This window comes from Falco peregrinus, chromosome W, assembly GCF_023634155.1.
Source record: "Falco peregrinus isolate bFalPer1 chromosome W, bFalPer1.pri, whole genome shotgun sequence".
Classification (NCBI taxonomy): Eukaryota; Metazoa; Chordata; class Aves; order Falconiformes; family Falconidae; genus Falco; species Falco peregrinus.
Window position 1 is genome coordinate 22,708,893 of NC_073743.1, and position 20,507 is coordinate 22,729,399.

At 42.3% G+C, this 20,507-nt stretch overlaps 1 protein-coding gene across 1 annotated transcript; it reads left to right on the forward strand.

The window, feature by feature from the left end:
- The first annotated feature begins 10,896 nt into the window (after nt 1-10,896).
- LOC129783060 (uncharacterized) lies at nt 10,897-13,154 on the forward strand. Its single transcript, XM_055792720.1, has 2 exons — nt 10,897-12,000; nt 13,121-13,154. Exons 1-2 carry the CDS (start codon nt 11,006-11,008, stop codon nt 13,152-13,154), a joined length of 1,029 nt encoding a protein of 342 aa, XP_055648695.1. The 5' UTR covers nt 10,897-11,005.
- The last annotated feature ends 7,353 nt before the right edge of the window (nt 13,155-20,507 follow it).

The window sequence follows — 20,507 nt, forward strand, 5'->3', positions numbered from 1 at the left end:
ACTAACAGATACCTTTTTAGGTTGGCCAGAAGCCTTCCCGTGCAGAACTGCTAAAGCCCGGGAAGTGACCAAAATACTACTCCAAGAGATAATACCTAGGTTTGGAGTCCCAGCGGTAATGTCCTCAGATAGAGGACCACATTTTGTGTCCAGAATAGTGCAACAGATCAGCCACCATCTAGGAATAGATTGGCAATTACATACCCCATACCGACCACAATTGAGTGGCCAGGTGGAAAAGATGAATCATCTAATCAAACAACAGATTGTCAAGTTAGGCCAAGAAACAAATCTAACTTGGCCCCAGTCTTTGCCATTAGCTCTTACACGAATTCGAACTAGACCAAGAGCAAAAGAGGGGCTTAGCCCATTTGAAATTTTATATGGACGACCCTATGGGGTACAAAAGGGGACGTCTTCACAGATTGGTGAAGAAACAATGACTTCCTATATGGTGGCACTAAACAAACAATTAATAAGAATTGAGAAGCATGTGATGGGAACACGCAATAGGGGTCTGGATGGACCTGTTCACGATATACAACCAGGGGACTATGTATACGTTAAGTGTTTTACAGATAAAACCCTGGAACCACAGTGGACCGGACCTTTTCAAGTCCTACTCACCACCTACACTGCAATCAAGGCTGAGGGACAGAATTCTTGGATTCACCATACCCGGATTAAGAAAGCCCCTGCAACTTCGTGGAAAGTAACCCCAGATAAAAAAGAACTGAAACTCAAATTTACTCAGACAAATGGGAACAATGTGGGTGGCAAGTAAGTGAACCTGAGCGGTTGCGGATCCACCATATGGGAAGGGCACCACAACAAACAATATAGAACAAAAGAGTCTGGGACTGAGCCAGTGGCCAGTCTTGCCCGACTTGTTATCGGTAAGCCCCAACTCAAACAAAGATATTTTTGATCAAAACAGATTTTATATGTATATATGAGGAACGTTTAGATTCTTAAAATGATCAATAGTGGGTTTAAAGCATTTGTGTTTTTTTGTACCCTCTCTCTTGCCTACAACCAAGAGCCTGATAATTGGCCTTGGAATCATGCCCAGAAAAAACACACTGGAATAATGGGAAAGGTGGACTCAAAGACGAAACTAGCTATGGTGGTTTTTTCTGAAAATGAGGTGTACCAAAGGAATCAATGGGACCGGGAGGATGTACACAAAGTCGACCGATTATGGGGAAAATTAGGAGATAGGATAAAAGTAGGGTGTCAAACATATAATGAAAAGGATAACACCAAGATTTCGGGAGACACCCAGATTAATGTCAGAAAGGTAGATAAGGAATTTACCCTTCTAAATACAACCATGTGCTTTAATTCACGGGAATGTTGGCACAATTTTACCTTAACCGAGCCCATCTTTATAATATGCCTAGGAAAGGAATCCCCAAGAACAGCTCTGACTTATAAGATCAAAATAACAATCATGCTAACCACTGTTCCTACCACCACCACAGTTACAACAACCCCATTAACGCTTGATCTTAAATTAACTAAACCAGATCCAAAAATTTATACAATTGGACCATATGTAATCAGAAATACAGGTCAGCAACAAATGTTGTTTAACCCAGAATGGTCTCTTAAAAGAATAGAGTTAAAAATACAAGTCAATGTTTCTGATGTTAAGCCATCCTGTTCCCCCTTCTTACGAACCTCTTATGAGGGATGGACAACTTGGTTAAGAAAAAGGGGAAATATTTATCGAAACAGAATAGTGAGAGATGTAACTGGAATGCTGGGAACAGGACTCGGAGTATTAAATTCCATAGACTCAGAGGTGATAATGAATAAACTAGCCGCCACCATGGCCGATCTATCAAAACTACAACAACCACTAAAATCTTCATTATCGGCATTAGGGGCGCACCAATGGTTGATATCGAAGGTACTCCCCAGGTGGGAACAAATAAACATGGAAGATCATCAACTCATCACTAAGGCATTAAGTGGTTTACAGGAGGACGTCACCCTGGCTCTAAGTTGTATCCAAGCCCAAATGTGGATGCAATCAATAGCTGCATCCATAATAAGAGAAGGAGAGGAAGGCATATTTCCTACAGAAATTCGAAAGATGGTTTGGGACAATGCTACGGAGGTAGAAAGAAAACTCCAGTCATGGTGGAATATGGTGAACTTTACCTACGACCCCAACACACACACCATCACAGCTTTTGTGTTAACCATACATAATGCAGTAATAATTACCATACACCCCATTGTAGCCCTTGGAATTAACCGTAATGGGGTGCTCCTATACCCTTTTGAACATAGAACATGGGCCAGAAAGATAGGCGACAAGTGGCAAACAGTAGATTTAGAATCTTGTATTATGCGAGAACAGCAGGGCTTCCTCTGTGAAAGCAATACTATAATGGCTCAGGATACTTGTTTAGATACAGAGCAGAAAATATGCCATTTCGAGGCCCGACCAAATGCAAACTTGAAAACAGTAATTATATATGCAGGGAAGGGATGTGTGTGTTTGAGAACTAAGTGTAACACAATAACCATAGATGGGGAAGTAAAGGAGACTGCACAGTATTCAATTTATTGTATTTGTAATTTTACTACTATCACAGGATGCGATTTTAGTTACTCAGCCCCAGTAGTGTCTCATCAATTCTTAAAATCCAACTTTACCCTATCACAGATAATAATTCCTACCCCCATAGGACTAAATATAAGCAGTATAAAAGAACTATTAAAACATGCAGATTTACAACGTATACTGGAAGAAACCAAAGAAAAGGGACACGAAACTCTTCTTATGATCCATCATGATGTAGAGGGGATCAAGAAAGTTTTAAAAAAGGTAGAAGAGGATGGAAACCACAATTGGTGGGATACTCTCTTTGGCTGGTCACCTTCTGCAACAGGAATTCTTAACACTATGGTACACCCCATTGTGATCTTATTGATCAGTTTAGGAATTTCCTTAATACTAACCATTATGTTATATTTGTGGGTTTGGAGAATGTTTAAAAGGGTAACGCTTATGTATGATGCTTTATATCATTCGGGAAGACTGCTTAAGTAAAAGAATTTACTTAGTTTGATAGAAAAGGGGGGATTGATATGGAGAAATAGTGTGAAATGGGGATAATGGACATGGATTGTGATTGTATGTGTCTGCTTAAGGAATGTGGGTATGGTGACTAGTCATGGGTGCGATGTCTGTTCACATAGGCACACAGCTTTGAGGAGACGCCTACAGTTTTGAGGAGACGCCTGCCCTTCTTCCTCTAAGAAAGGGGCTATTTAAAAAAGAATGAGAAAAGGATGAGAGATATTCCAATGCTATCTAGAGGGAGGGAGTGCTAAGTCTCCTGGCTGGAGAAGATCCGATGGCCGACAAGAACATGAATCACCTACAAACCTGCAAGACCACCACATTCCAGGCAAAGGACTGATAAGCTAATTAACATACGAAGCGAGAGTAAGCGGGTTTAGGTAACGAATATGTATAGGCGTTAATTGAATATTCATTTGTTTTATTGTATAAATGTGAGATGGTTCGTCACTTCGGGCATGCACGCTTGTGGAGGAGCGATCCCCTGTGCATCTGCGCGCAATAAACATACCTACTTTATAACTTTCAAGTTATAGAGTCTAATTCCGCACATCAATGGGTTCTTCTCAACAGCAACAGATCCAGTATTCTGATAAAGTTATCTTAGAGAAAAAGATAACACAGCACACAACATAACTTTCACTAGACTCTGAAGCACGTACCAGCCCGTGGCATCCTTTATTTTTCCATGCATCTGAAAGCTCTAGCCAAGAGAGACAGCACGTTTACACAGTAAACACATAATCTGAGACACAGCAAATTCCCCTTGCTGTGGTCTCCAGTGGATGTTCTCTTAGGTTCATGCCAGCTAGTAAGCTTCCAGCCCGCCAGCATTTGTATTTACTCCTAACACACACTCCACCTAGCACAGACATGCTGAAACTACACCTGAAAGGCAACAACCCTCTAGTAACAGAAGCCAAATCACCAGCTTTAGGAAATTCAGTTTCAAATCCCTGTGCCACCAGAGATTTTCAGTCAGACATCAAGTAAAGCACAGCTTTGTTGCCCAGGACTGCCCCAAGAGACAACATATTTTTCTTGGAAGTATTTTTAAGAAGCTGCATGGTTTTTTTTCAGGAAGTACTCATGAGGGGTTGTAACAAACAGAAACCTTATCTGACAATTAGCCAAAGCGAATTCGGCTTTTACGTCTTAAAATACCTTATGTTGATTTAAAAATATTAATCTTTAAAGCTTTTTTTTTTTTTAAATAAAGGCAAAGGAAACTTTAAAACATACTTTTTAAAATGCTTGTTTAAAGGTTTTTCTTTAGGAGGATGCTCAGTTTTGACAAAATTAACATTTCCCTTCTTTAGTGAAATAGATTCAAGTTCCTAAAACATTTCCATTTGGTCATATTTGAATTCTTGCAAAATACCCTTTGTCCAGGACCCATCACAAGATGCTGCACTGAGTAGCCCCATTGGGAGCACCAGCCCCCCCCCACACACACATTGGCAGGGGCTGAGCCCTGTGCTCACAGGGATCATTTCACTGATTTTTAGCCTTCATTACCACATTCCTCGCCTGCAGGGTGGACTTAGAAGCTCTCCAGCCTCACATATTTTAATATCACAACATCAAAACACCCCAAAACATTTAAGTGATTTTTACAGTATCCAAAATAGATACTTTAAACCCTGTTTCAAGGTTCAGAAGCAGCCCTTAAAACCTGAGGCACAGAACAACTCCGTGAAAGTAATAAAGAGCTGTATTTCCAACAAAAGATTTTCATACACAAACATAAACAGAATATGCAGACAAGCATTTTCCTCACTGAGTAAACCATACCATTTCCCTGTTATAAACGATAACAATTAAAACAATTTTATTTTGGGTTCAATCAATTTAGGTTGAGAAACAATAAGCAAAACCAGCGCTGGGTGCGCAGAGAACTCAATCAGTTCCACCACACGCACACCTGAGTCCTAAAAGCAGCGTCTTTTATGCCCGGATCCTGACGAATCTCCTCTCGCCGGATGTTCGTCCTGCTCTTTCCCCATTGGGTCGTTAGGGTACACCTCCTCCTATTGGCTCTCCTTTGGCGCGCTTTTTCAAATCTCAAGATCTTTGTCTCCTTCGGCAGGCCTTTCCTGGCTTGTTTCGCTTTCCTTATCTTTTTTGGCCGGGCTTTTCCAAGCAGCGATTGCCTCAGGGGAAGGAGAAGCCATCACATTGTCTTAAAGGAGAACCACACGCGCCCACTCACCACAACTGCGACACAGGTCCCAGATTTACACAGGGTACAACAATTACACTTATCACAGTACATTCTATTTTTGACATGAATAATGACTGCGTTTATCACACCCCTGTGTCAGTTTGTTTTGCTTGTAATAAGCTCGCTTATTTCCTAGTCTCAAAACATTTTAGTGGTGTTGCTTATCTTGCACTCACCAGTGCATCCACTGAAGCAAAGCAAAAATATACAACAAAGCTTTCACGAGGCAAAGTTACAGCAGTCTAAACTGCTGTAAAAAGGGAACGATTTATTTTAAAAGACTTTTACACACATGGAGTTCACCAAGCCCCCAGAAGCAATACCAGTGAATCTGCACGGTATTAAAGACAAAAAAACATGTTTTATATGTATTTTCTTGCAATAATGGTGCAGCGCCAGGCCCTCCTGATATGAAGAAATAGTGTGAAATAGGGACAATAAACAACGATTGTGATTGTATATGTCTGCTCAAGGAGTGTAGGTCTGGTGATTGGTCACATAACCATATAGCTTTAAGGAAATAACTAATGAAAGAAAGAGTCTGTTCTTCCTCTAACAAAAGGGGCTATTTATAAAAAGGATGAGAAACATTCCAATGTTATCTAGAGGGAGCACTAAATCTCCTTGCTAAAGAAAACTAGATGGCCGACAAGGACATGAATTAGCTGCAAACTTGCAAGACCACTACATTCCAGGCAAAGGACTGATAAGCTAATTAACATACGAAACGAGAGCAGGCGGGTTTAAGTAATGAATATGTATAGGCGTTAATTGAATATTCATTTGGTTTTTTGTATAAATATGAGATAGATCGTCACTTCGGGCATGCACGCTTGTGGTGGAGCGATCCCCCGTGCATCTGCATGCAATAAACATACCTACTTTATAACTTTCACGTTATAGAGTTTAATTCCGTACATCACTCCCCCGGGGCCTCAACTGCCCACGCGTACATACCCCCACAAACTAAGCCCCAGAACACCCCCAAAGCACCAGCTTCCAACACCGTTTCCCAGAAAAATTGGGAAAAGAGGATATAAACAAAAAAAAGGGGGGGGGGGGGAGAGGGGGGAAAAGAGGCAGCTCTCCAGGCGCAGTTACCTGCAGCCTCGTGGCGGCAGCAGACCCACAGCCACCCTTTGTGATTGAAATGAGGGCCGGGGCCTCCCGCCGAGCCTCCGCGCCCGCCTTGATGAGGAGCACATGGCCCCGCTTTTATGAACACCTGTGTCTAAAGCCCACAAATAATTAGCTTAGCCTCCCTGTTTCCCTCCAATAATGGTGTAATTTGCTACGCCTTTCAGCCCCGGGACAGCTGGTGCTATTGAAAATCACCTCAGGATTAGGCCACAACTCCAGGCCTCCCTCTTTGGGACTTCTCACATCTCCATGGCAACGCACTTAGGCTGCAAATTATCACCTCTAATAATAATGGGGAAAGTCTATCTTATTTTACTCCAGTTATATCCATAATAAAAGACAAAGCGTGAAAATTGAATGGAGGTCTCGAAGCTGGGAAAGATCCTTGCCTGGCCCAGGAAGGAGTGGCGGGAGCAGATGGGAGGGCCCCTGGGCTGTGGCCTGGGCCTTGGGCTTCCCTTGTACCTGCATCCAGTTGTGATGTATGTCGGAAAATATCCCTGCAAGCCCACACTGGGGGCTCTGGAGGCAGTCACCCCCCATCGTGGCATGACATGGGGGCACACTGCCCTCATAAACCCCTCAAACATGGCTCCGGGGGTCCCCAGCATGTCGCCAGGCCTTTGGGGCCACGCTGTCGATGGCTGCTGCGTGTAAGGTGCAGGGAGTACCCTCCTCAAAGGGGCGAGGGGCTCCTCTCACCCCGTCCCTCCTAAACGCCAGGAATGGAGCTCACAGAGGTGTCCCAGATCCCACGACGGTGTTAGGGAAGGTTATGTTTTGCCTGCAAATGCCATCTTTCACGACAGTGCAGGCAAGGAGATGGGAAGGATCCATGGCAAGGCCTCCCCCACAGAGGGTCCCCCTCTCCCCTGCCGCCCCAGTAGCTCCCTGCACACACCATCACCCACTGGCACTCACACACCTCTGCTTTTAAGTTGTTTGTTGTTTGGTTTTTTTAGATGGACTCTGGTTAGGCACAAATATTGATATGAACTTTGACTTCATGGCCACACTTGAAACAAGACACCTACAGACAGGAGAAAACCCTATTTTCTTCACCTGCTCTTTTCAGAGAAAGCCTAAACACCCTAAACACCGATTCCACACCTGGCCGCTGACCTGCTACGAGCAGGCTGCCTCCTCCAGCTGAAGGGAATTTTATCCCAAGTACCAACCTGAAAAAAATTCAACGCTCTTTGCTTCCTACATTAGTGCAATTGGCAGCACTTGACAGTGTGCTTTCTTATTTCTGAAAAGGCACAGAGTAATAATAAAACCCTGGGAAATAAACATATATATACACAGCGTTACATTAAAATATTTCCTGAGCAGAATTTCATCTGCACTTGAAGTTTGTTGATAAAGCCAAGGAAATAGAGAGGATAAAAATGTGGCTTCTACCTTCTTCTGAGCTAATAAACTGAGCAGGACTCTGAGGTAAGACTAATGCAATCTGAGATTGCTCTGGATTGCAACAGGTTCTTGCAATTTAGGAAACTAAGGGTGCTCAGAGCCATCTATGCACTGGAATAACCTCCATGTAATGGGGATGTTATCGATTTGTTAATAAGTTAAGATTGATTGACTTCATTTGATTAATTAATTGATTTTATAAAATCATTTAATAGAATTAAAATATAGAAGGATAAGGAAAAAAAAAATTTTATAGGAAACTTACAGCTACACAGTAAGAGTTATGGAATCTTTTGTACGTCTTGTACCAAGGCTAGAAGAAGGGCCTGGAACTATTGTAATAACTCTAGGGTTGAAAGGTTCCATTGTATTTAACCAGTCTTCTGTACGCAGAGGTGTATTGAAATGTCAGAATATGAGATTAATGGGAACTGGGGAGAGTCGACTGGAACAGCTTGTAGGTACCTGCCAAGAAACTGTTAACTTTAGTAAAAGGTAATTCCGGCAGGGGGAGATCGCGACCACCGACTCATATACCACCTACCCAAATCGTACCCCAGACCCATTTCTAGACCTTTCTAAGCTCTACTGCGCAGAATCGGATATAGGAGGAGAATATGTTAATGATTTACAGGAAATATCATGGTTATGCATGAATACTTAATGAATATGTATGAATAAGTTCTATATATGGAATCTGATTTTGGGACCTGGCGTGCGTTGATCGTGAGAGGACTCGCTCACGCACCCGGCCGTCAATAAAGAAGTGTCTGCTTATCTACATCACATTGGTGTCGATAAGTTCTTCATTCCGAGATTTCGGTAACAGTTTTGGCGACCCAGATGGGACCTCGCTGAAGGAGACCGGAGGAGTCGGGGACCTGATCGGTTCCAGCCGGCACCGAGGATTTCTTGGGGGCACCCATCGATCCCCGATCCGTAAGGCTCTTCGCGACGTTCCCTGGATTTTTGGGTAAGACACTTCTTTTTTTAATTGTAGTAAGTAAGTGCACTATAATAATTGTATGGGAAAGAGTGGGATAGAGTCCCACCTGTGGGTTGGAGTCCCACTGAGTAAGTCTACCTGTCAGACGCGGTGAAAGAGCTGTGCAGGGTAGGACTAGGAGTCTGCCCGTAAGACATAAGCGAAAGCTATTGCAGGGTTGGACTAAAAGGATCCTTGTGGAAGTGGAAGCCTAGGCGTCTGCCCGTAAGACATAAGCGAAAGCTATTGCAGGGTTGGACAAAAGTGTAGACAAGAGAAACTATATGCTATAGTGTTCTCTAAGGTAGTGCCTCTAACAAGAAGTTAGAAGAAGTTTTTGGGTTTTTTTGTTGTTTTGTGAGTTTGTGTATTAAGAAGAAAATTAAGAGGTACAATATTGTGTTATATGTTTGTTTAAAGTAACTGTGGGAAAGTGTGAGTGTGGCTGTAAGGGTGAGACGTGTAATTGAGAACGAAAGCGAGTGTGGAGTGTGGATCCGCGGATCAGAGTGACAGAGTTGAATAATTGTGTATTGTACTGTGAGTAATTACACCATGGCAACTAAGTTAACTCGGTTGTTTAAAAGTAAAAGCATGGGTAATCTTGCTGTAAATGACAAAATCCCGAAAAATTCTTTGTTGGGATGTTTATTGGCACATTGGGGAAATTTACAGGATGATCTGCAAAAGAGCCAGATGATTGAGTATTGTAATCATTTGAGTACTGTAATAATTGGTGGCCTTTGTATATATTGGATGATCAGGAAAAGTGGCCCACGAATGGGACACTGAATTATAACACTATTCTGCAGTTAATGCTGTATTGTAAAAGAGAAGGGAAATGGAATAAAATGCCATATGTGGATTTGTTTTTTTTTACTTGAGACAAAGAAAGGATTGGCAGGATGAATGTAAGCTAACTATTAGAGATAATTTGGTAATAGCTATAACTTCTGATAATAAGAAAATGGAAAAAAATGTTGTTTAAATTGTGAGGTTGGGAGTGGATACAGGAGCAACATTTTTTATTAAATACCTGTAAAGGAAAAACTGGAACAAAAACAGGCCATTCCTGCAACCCCTGGATTTGAAATTTGGAAATAAGATAATTACACATGAATTTTTGTATGTACCAGAATGTCCGATACCCTTCTTAGGAAGAGATTTGTTATCCAAATTAAATGCACAGATTGTTTTTGACGAAGGAGAACTTTTCTTGAAAATACCTGAGTCAAAAACGGGAGAAATCCTGATGATACAAGAAAAGGTAAAGGAACAAGAAATTCCACCGGAGGTGGATTTGGCAGTGATCCCTACTGTATGGGAAACAAATATTCCTGGTAAATTGAAACTAGCAGAACCTGTTAAAATAGATTTGAAGGAAGGCGCAGGAACAGTGAGAATTAAACAATATCCAATCAAACCGGAAGTGAGACAGGAATTGAAGAAATTGATTGATAAATTTTTGGAGTATAAAATTTTAGAGGAATGTGAATCTGAGTATAATACTCCTATTTTACCAGTCAGAAAACCTTCGGGTGAATATAGACTGGTACAAGACTTGAGAGCAGTAAATCTAATAGTTAAGGATATTTATCCTGTAGAAGCAAACCCTTATACACTGTTAACAGCATTGAGGGAGAATTATCAGTGGTTTACAGTGCTTGATTTAAAAGATGCTTTCTTTTGTATACCTTTGGAAAAGGGAAGCAGAAAACTGTTTGCTTTTGAATGGGAAAATCCTCAAACCGGGCAAAAGATGCAGTTGACATGGACTAGATTACCCCAAGGATTTAAAAACAGTCCAAGTATTTTTGGAAATCATTTAGTAAAGGAATTTGAAATCTGGAAACAGGACAAACCAAGACCTGGACATTTATTTTTACAATATGTGGATGATATATTGATTGCTACAGAAGAAAGATTTATTTGTATACAGGTGACTATTGACCTTTTGAATTTCCTGGGACTAAATGGGTATAAGGTATCCAGGAAGAAAGCCCAGATAGCCTGCCATACTGTGATATATCTCGGCTTTGAGATTTTAAAAGGACAACGACAATTAGGAAAAGATCGCAAAGAAGCTATTTGTGGTATACCTGAGCCGAGAAATATTCATGAACTCAGAGCATTTTTGGGAATGACTGGGTGGTGTCGCCTTTGGATCATGAACTATGGGCTAATAGCTAAACCGCTGTACGAGGCCCAAAAGAACTCTCCCTTTGTATGGGGCCCACAACAACAAAAGGCTTTTGTAGAGTTGAAACGTGCCTTAATGTCTGCACCTGCTTTGGGACTGCCGGATCTAACCAAAGATTTCCAGTTGTTTGTTCATGAAAGGCAACACCTGGCACTGGGAGTGTTAACCCAGAGGATAGGAAGCTGGAAACGACCAGTCGGATATTTCTCTAAACAACTGGACACAGTGAGTAAAGGGTGGCCAAACTGCCTTCGAGCAGTGGCTGCAATAGTGATGCTCATACAAGAAGCTCGGAAATTGACTTTGGGAAGAACAATAACAGTCTATGTTCCACACATGGTGATAACTGTCCTAGAACAGAAGGGGGGACACTGGCTGTCCCCCAGCCGAATGATGAAATACCAGGTGGTATTGACTGAACAAGATGATGTGATTCTAAAGACAACTAACCTGGTAAATCCTGCAGTGTTTTTAAGTTCCATACAGGAAGAAGGACGACTGGGACATGATTGCTTGGCTACCATCGAGTATGTTTATTCCAGTCGTGAAGGTCTGAAGGATGTGCCATTGGAGCGACCAGACTGGGAATTGTATACTGATGGAAGCAGCTTTATGGAACAAGGAGTCCGATTCGCTGGATATGCGGTAACAACAGACACTACAGTTATAGAAGCAGGAGCATTGGCGAGTACCACATCAGCCCAAAAGGCAGAACTCATCGCTTTAATTCGAGCCTTAGAAATAAGCAAAGACAAGAGAGTAAATATCTGGACTGATTCAAAATATGCCTTTGGGGTAGTGCATGTCCATGGAGCTTTGTGGAAAGAGAGGGGGTTATTGTCCTCTCAAGGATTAAACATTAAGCATCAAACAGAAATTTTACGATTATTGCAAGCAGTTCAAAAGCCAGATCAAGTAGCAATCATGCACTGTAAGGCACACCATACAAAAATAATAGCTGGGAATAATTTAGCTGGTAGAACATAAAAAAAAAAAAAAAAAAAAAAGGTAGCAAAGAAACAAGCATTGCAAATGGCAATAATTCCTTCTAAAACAGTAACCCTTCCTAGGGAAAAACCGAGATATTCAGAGGAAGATGACAAATTGGGTCAGTTATTAAATGCTAAGAAAAACTTAGCTGGATGGTGGATAACTCCTAACGGGCAAGTAGTAATTCCACCTCTTTTGATGAGAGAGATAATTCAAACGAGACATCAAGAATGTCATTGGGGGGCAGAAGCCTTAGTAACATTTTTACGAAAGCAAGTAAGTATCAGTTAAGATGTTGGGAATAGCTAAAATGGTAACTGCAAAGTGTGAAGTATGTTTGAAAAATAAACCAGTGATTAAGAAAAAGGTTCAAATGGGTAGGCTGAAGTCTGGTACAGAACCTGGAGATTATTGGCAAGTAGATTTTTCAGAGTTGCCTAGATACAATGGGTACCGGTACATCTTGGTAGGGGTTGATACTTTTACAGGATGGCCAGAAGCCCTTCCCTGTCGCACCACACAAGCAAAAAGAGGTTGTGAAGTGGTTATTACAAGAAATAATTCCGAGATTTGGAGTTCCTATTGGAAATCCTCTGACAGAGGTCCACACTTTGTTGCTGAAGTAGTCCAAAGTGTTAGCAAAGTATTGGGTATTAATTGGGATTTGCATGTGTCTTGGATACCACAATTTAGTGGAAAAGTGGAGAGGATGAATCAAACTTTGAAACGACAAATAAGTAAAATTTGTCAAGAAACCAGTCTAAAGTGGCCTCAGGCACTTTCATTGGCATTATGATGAATCAGGGTACAGCCAAAGAGTGGAACCTCAGTCAGTCCTTATGAATTATTATATGGAAAACCATATGAGTCTCCAGAACCAAATCTAAACATACATGAAAAGGAAAACAAGATGTGTATAACTATTTGCTTTTTCTAAGGAAAACTTTGGCTGTGATTTGAGGTGTAGTAATTTGAAATAGACCTTTACCCCTGGAAAATTCAGTGCATGATTTCCAACCAGGAAACTATGTCTATGTGAGGACTTGGACCTCCGAACCTTTGCAGGAGCACTGGAGAGGACCCTTCCAGATACTGCTAACCACTTTTACAGCTATCAAAATTGCAGAATCGGATGCTTGGATACATTATACTCGAGTGAAGAAAGCACCGTGAGGAAAGCATCTATTCCGTGGTGCGGCGAATGAAGAGACGGGACGCAGCTTGATGCAAGCAAATGTCAATTTATTGTACAGAAGCACGAGTTTTTATACACTTTCAGAAGCTGCGCGTTTTAAACTAATTGGTTCTTGAAGCTAAGCATTGCATACTGGGCAATCCCTGATTGGTGGTTAACTACCAGCAATTAACAGCAAGGTGTTACCTTTCCTTGGCACCATCCTTGGCGCCATCCGTCTCCCACTCCCCCGTGCTCTGCAAACATGCCCCATCATGTTAATTGTTGTCTAGACAAGCTCGAGCACATTCCCCTCAGCTAACTGATTGCCATGCGTGGTCCTAGTTTCCAGACCGCTCCTGCATCTCCCCCTTCCTGTTGCACAAAAGAACCCCTGAAACCGAGCAAAAACAAGGCACAAGTAATAGAACAAATAAAAAACCAACTAAGACATATTATCAATGTCAAAATAACCCACTGTCTTTGTTCCGTACAGTTTTACAATTTCCCCTTTTTGTTTTTGAACAGCTAGTACCAGGTTTGCCATGTTCTGCAGGGCCCTTGCAAACATGACAGCAACCAAGGTAATAGCAAACAAACAATACTGCCAATTGAGCGAATGGATGCCAAAAAGGCTGACATTTTCTCAGATTTTGATAACATGTTGCTGCAATGGGGCGCCTAAAATCCACGCAGCACATACCATCAAAATCCTCACAGCCATGTCCCTGAACCAACAACAAAAAGCAGTGGCAATTTTGACTCACATTCTTAACTGCCTAACAAACAAGGTGATTTAACTCTTTAATGCTTTCCCTGCTGTTACTCTGGATAAGAGAAGAACCGCTGCGACACGTTCCCATCATAGCCTCCTACTACATTAGCATCTACAGAAAGACAATTATCGACAAAGTGTAAACAATATCAGCTTCTTTTGGATTAACATTATACATAGATGGAAGGGCACACCAAACAAGAACTGGTTCAGTCAAAAAGTTCGAAACATCGCATGCCTTCTCTGAACATACCTCTGGGGTCATTCCCTTCATTCCCTCTCTTTTTTATGCAAAGAGAAACACTTTTACCATAACAGAGAAGCCCCTATTTACATCTCTGAGCCCGGACACAAACCGCAGCTGTATGCTCCACCAGGCTCAGGGCAGAAATCATTCATGTAGTTACATAGCTATATATCACTACAAGCATGCAGATACCTATTAAACACTAGATAACCATGTTTATCTTTCCTATTCTCCTTCACAATACCTAGTTGTTCTCTCATTATGAATCCTCCCTTCCTGCACTGCTTTGCTTAACCCTTTAACAGCCTCGTATTGCACAGGCTGCCACTCTCGAGGTTGATCTGACAAAATACTGAACATGCCCTAGCGACTCCCAAAACCCATCACTTAAGTGTTTCCCACTTGCATTCCTGCCACCAATCCCTCAGACCCCCTTTCACCCTCCCCCAAAATACAATCAATGCATCAGGAGAGACGAGGGGGTGGGGAAAGTTCTAGCTCCTTTTCCAGATCTATAGGACCTGGATCAAAAGGTTTATCAGTGTCAATGGAATCATTGTCCGAGTTGTCCTGTTCCCGTGCTTGGTCCTGTGTTGTGAGGGTCGCTGCAATCAGTGACAGAAGCTTTGGGGGCAGAGGAGGTGTGGACAGACTCGCCGTTGCTGACGGTGTCTTGAGAAGAGTCGCGCTGTCGGTGGAATTTACAGCTTCCTCTGGTTTAGCACCGTTAGTAGAATTAGTCCACACTTGGCAAAGAGTAGTCAAATTTGCCACCAAGATGTTAAATGCATTCCCGACACGGAGTTCCCCTCCGCGGCAGCATCATACAATTGGCTGCTGTCTGTACACACTTTCATTCTTTCAAAGTCTCTAAAGTTTCTTGGCTGCTCACCTGTCTCAATGAATACAGGTGTTATCCTCGGGGTTTAGGTTGTCCGCCTGGTCCAGACAGCAAGACGATCGTTCAGCCAAGCCGTCTCCTCCGGAACGCAGCCCTCTTCCACGAGCTGTCTTTTTTCCGTCCTTATTCTTCCAAGGCTTCGGAACACCACCATAGGGGTCACCATTTGAGGAGACTGAGGCATGGACTCCCTGATCTGACTAGAAGACCCTTTATGAGTCCATATACGTCTCTTTCTGGGGACAAAGCCTGATTCCCCATTACGGATTTCCCACAGCTCACCTCTCAACTCCGGAGGGATTTCTGGCCGGCTCCTGCTTCCTTTCAGCAGATCATTCAAAGTTCTGTGGGATTCGCTGCATGTCGCTCAGATAGGCGATTCGAGAGCCCTTCACGTTAGATCCTTAAACGCATCACGTCGGGGTCACCAATTTGCGGCGAATGAAGAGACGGGATGCAGCTTGATGCAAGCAAATGTCAATTTATTGTACAAAAGCACGAGTTTTTATACACTTTCAGAAGCTGCGCCTTTTAAACTAATTGGTTCTTGAAGCTAAGCATTGCATACTAGGCAATCCCTGATTGGTGATTAACTACCAGCAATTAACAGCAAGGTGTTACCTTTCCTTGGCGCCATTCGTCTCCCACTCCCCCGTGCTCTGCAAACATGCCCCATCATGTTAATTGTTGTCTAGACAAGCTCGAGCACATTCCCCTCAGCTAACTGATTGCCATGCATGGTCCTAGTTTCCAGACCGCTCCTGCACCGTGGAAGATTGTGAATCGTGACCCAGAGACTTAAAAAAATTTACTTTGAAACATGTCTAATTTTGCATATCAGGTTATGATTGGTTTTTGGATTTTTTTTTGGTTGATAGTGTTGGTGGGATCATGGGCTGACTTGATGGACAGGAACAAAAGACAAACAAAACAAGTGATTGACATTCCCAAACAAATGGCTGAGGAAAATTTGATGGTAGGATTGATTAAAGAATTTGCCAATTTACAAAACGTCACGCAGATCACTGCTTGTTTACCAATACCAAGGGCAGTAGGTGAATCTATTCCATGGGGAATTTTAACTATGAATCTGACTAATCTGGAACATAAAAATGAAACCACCTATTGTGAACAAAGGCCAGTAACTCAATGGTATGAACAAGTAAAGGTTATTAGAAAACAGTGGAAGTCACCAGGTAAAGAAACAGATTGTAAAAAAAAAAAAAAAACCAACAAAAAAACCAAAACAAAAAACAAAAAACAAAACCCCAAACTACTGAATTATGATTTTATAACAGGATCCCGACCTAGTGCCATAGCTTGAGTTCTTCCTCCTGGGGGTCCAAATCTCCAGTTAGGATGGTGTTCTTATGATGAACAACTTAAAACCAATGTGAGCAGAAGTATCATGAAATGGAAGTGTAATAAAACTGGCCAAGGTACCCAATTAGTAAAACAATGGGACTCTATATGGTCTATGTCCATATTTTCTCATTTTCAGTATATGGCAAGAACTTCTTGGTGTTTTACCTGGGATGGAAAAGTTTTTTTAGTATTACCCTGGGTCAATGATAGGTCAACTTCATCGGGAGAAAAAGAGAATAAAATAGTGCCATGGTGGAAATGTGAAAAAGTGTATGATTGTAACAATGTAGACTTAATAATTCAAAGAATCCTTCCTTTGGCTGCTGCTTTAAAATATGGTTGTTTTTGTCAAGGTTTAAAGAATACTCTCAATTTAACCAGCACTTTTACAGTCAGAAGAGGAACTTTGTTTAGTTGCAGAAAAGCTACTATTCGAAGTCCTGGACATTTAATTTGGGCATTGAGTGATGGAACCTGGACAACTCATCTACCATTAGATGGTAAAGTGAAACAAATTACTTTAGGCATGCCAACATTGTGTCCGATTTGGAAGAAATCACCATTTAGAGGATCCCTAGAAAATTTAGAACTGAAACAAAGAGATCTGAGACAAATGATGATAATTGGAATGAACCATCTACAGGAGTGAAAATTGGTTGGGCACTTGAATCACTTTTAAATCCTATAGCATCACACAGGAACAGAGCATGGCTTTATAAGTTAACTGGTCAAGTGGAAAAATTAGCAAACGTTACCAAAAAAGGGTTTAAGGAATTGAATATATAATTACAGGCGACCTCCAGAATGACTTTACAAGTAGAATGGCACTAGATATGCTCCTACTTAAAGAAGATGGAGTATGTCGGTATCTCAAGGATAAATTGGACCACTGTTGTATCCACATTCCAAATGTTATTCAGGATGTGGAACATTATCTAGATCTATTGGGAAAAACTGAAAAAGAAACTGAAACAATTCAAAAGGATATGTCAGAAGATTGGCTTGGAAAAATTTTTAACAAATTAGGATGGAACTTGAGCCATAATCAAAACTTTGTTTTTGTTACTGATTGTCTTTTTGATGATCATGTTAGTATATGCATGTTTGAAGAAGCATTTTACCAATAGAATTGCAGTCAATCGTATGATTATGAGAGAAGTACCAACTATTTTATCAAGACATGATCCATCACCAAAATATGTTGAAACAAAAGATATATGAATAATGTGAAAGTATTGAAATAATGATTTTCAACACTTTCAAAGGGGGGAAATGTTATCGATTTGTTAATAAGTTAAGATTGATTGACTTCATTTGATTAATTAATTGATTTTATAAAATCATTTAATAGAATTAAAATATAGAAGGATAAGGGAAAAAAAATTTATAGGAAACTTACAGCTACACAGTAAGAGTTGTTATGGAATCTTTTGTACGTCTTGTACCAAGGCTAGAAGAAGGGCCTGGAACTATTGTAATAACTCTAGGGTTGAAAGGTTCCATTGTATTTAACCAGTCTTCTGTACGCAGAGGTGTATTGAAATGTCAGAATATGAGATTAATGGGAACTGGGGAGAGTCGACTGGAACAGCTTGTAGGTACCTGCCAAGAAACTGTGAACTTTAGTAAAAGGTAATTCCGGCAGGGGGAGATCGCGACCACCGACTCATATACCACCTACCCAAATTGTACCCCAGACCCATTTCTAGACCTTTCTAAGCTCTACTGTGCAGAATCGGATATAGGAGGAGAATATGTTAATGATTTACGGGAAATATCATGGTTATGCATGAATACTTAATGAATATGTATGAATAAGTTCTATATATGGAATCTGATTTTGGGACCTGGCGTACGTTGATCGTGAGAGGACTCGCTCATGCACCCGGCCGTTAATAAAGAAGTGTCTGCTTATCTACATCACATTGGTGTCTATAAGTTCTTCATTCCGAGATTTCGGTAACAGGGAGAGTATTCCTGGGGTGGAGAATCCCTTGGATTTGGGAAGATGGGCTTTCAGCATGCCTGTGCATGGACAAGCTGCCCTGGTTTGATCAGCCACCTTTGATTACATGCTGGAAGGAAAGAGCCTTGTTGAAAAATCCTACATAGGACCCTTGAGTGGGTTTTGCTTTGCTGTTCAGTAACCCCATGGCAGGTCAGCCACAAAGCTGAGCAGCTCCCTGCACCTTGGTGAGGGACAGCCTTTGACCGCACCAGGAGGAATAGGACCACCAGAGGCTTTGGCAAGAGGTGAATCTTGGGGTGGGGTAGGTTTCAGCAAGGCAGCATCCAGCCAACCCTGACATCTTCCATGGCAGAGAGGCTGCAGGACTCCCTGGCCAACCGTTCTCCCTGGAACAGCCTTGTACTGTGCTGGGAAGAGAACCATTTCATATTTCCCTCCCTGTACCTGCTTCCTACCTTTAATTTTCAGACAGGTGCCTGCTCTGTGGCTTCTTGTTTACAGCCCTGTTTTCTAACAGCAAGAACCCCTTCAAAATTCAACACCATTTTTTTATTAGTAACCACAAAAAGACTTGGGGTTGCAGGGGAGGAGGTAAGGGTGAGCTCCCCTGCATTTGGGTGAGGGGCACACAGAGATGAGTGACCAAAACAAATCCCTTGGTCAGATGCTGCTCTCAGAAGGACAATGCCCAGGACACGCAAACAGCAGCGTGGAGAAAGGTGATGGGGACAGGAGGGCCCTTGTTCTGCTGTCTGGGACACCCACCAGGCATCATGCTGTCCTTTGTGTGACACCTCAGATCTGTTTAGCAGAAAGTTGCTGAAAGGGGAAATACTATTCTGTCCTGGGAGATCTCCTGTCTTCCCCCAGCTCACTAAATCAGCAGAAAACAGCCTTTTCCTCTCCCAGACTCACCCTTACTGCTGGGTTAGTGAGCTGAACTGGCTCAGCATGGCAAGTAAGCATTCAGCTGAAGGCAATACTCAAAATGCCTAGGAAGGGGTTGGAGAGGGGTCCAGCTACAGCTTGAAGCCTCACCCTTCCAGGCTGTGAGCATCACCGGCTCCAGGCACAGGAAAGCCAGGCATGCACAGGGAGCGTTGCTGTCACATCACTACAAATTGATAGCAAAGGCACAATGAGAGCTGAAGCATCACAGAGACAGCAAAATCTGAGCCTAGCTTCTCTAAATCCCTGCCTGCCTCCATAGCAGGATGATTTATTTTTATCCTCAGAGTCCCAGAGCTCCTTCCCATGTTTCATGGCATCTGCACCTGGGTTTGGCCTGTGTGGTCCATACTGTCTGCATATGGGCGAGGACAATGTGAGGTTCCAAACAGCAACGAGGAGATGGAGAGGAGGCAGCACGAAAGGGCAAGATACACTCAAGCGTGAAGGCAAAGCATAGAGATCATCAGAGAAGTCAGGTGCTTAAATTCCCATCACCCCCCTGACCAGAGCTGACATGACAGTTAATTCATGCAAGCCAGTGACCTTGCCTGCACTACAAGGGTAATGTTTTCTCAAGGATGAAACGTCCCTGTGTAACTCCTGTAGTGCATTCAGGGGGAATCGCAAACATCTGATAATAGATCTTCTTGTTTCTTTCCTTTCTTTGTAAACATCATTATTGAGACCAGCAAAAACTATTTTCAGTTGAAGGTTTTATCAAATTTAGGAATCTCTCTCTATCCCCTAGGACCTGTCTCACCTCAGGAAGAAAAAACTCTTTGTAAAGCTGTCCTCGTGCCAGCACAGGGGAGAACCCCCCTGGAGAGCTTCTACCAGGGCAGCCAGGCAGCAGCTGTGCCACAGGAAGCCATTTACCACAGCCTCCCAAAAAACATAGGACTCCAGTGCCAAAACGACCTCAGCTGAGCTGATTCAGGGAAATACGCAGGGTGGTGCGAGTTGTGCATTGCAGTGGCACCACTGCAGCATCCCCATAACCTGGTGTTCTGAGGACCCTGGCCTTCCTCCTCCTCACTTGGTTTGGCCAGATCAAGTATCTTCCCACTCTG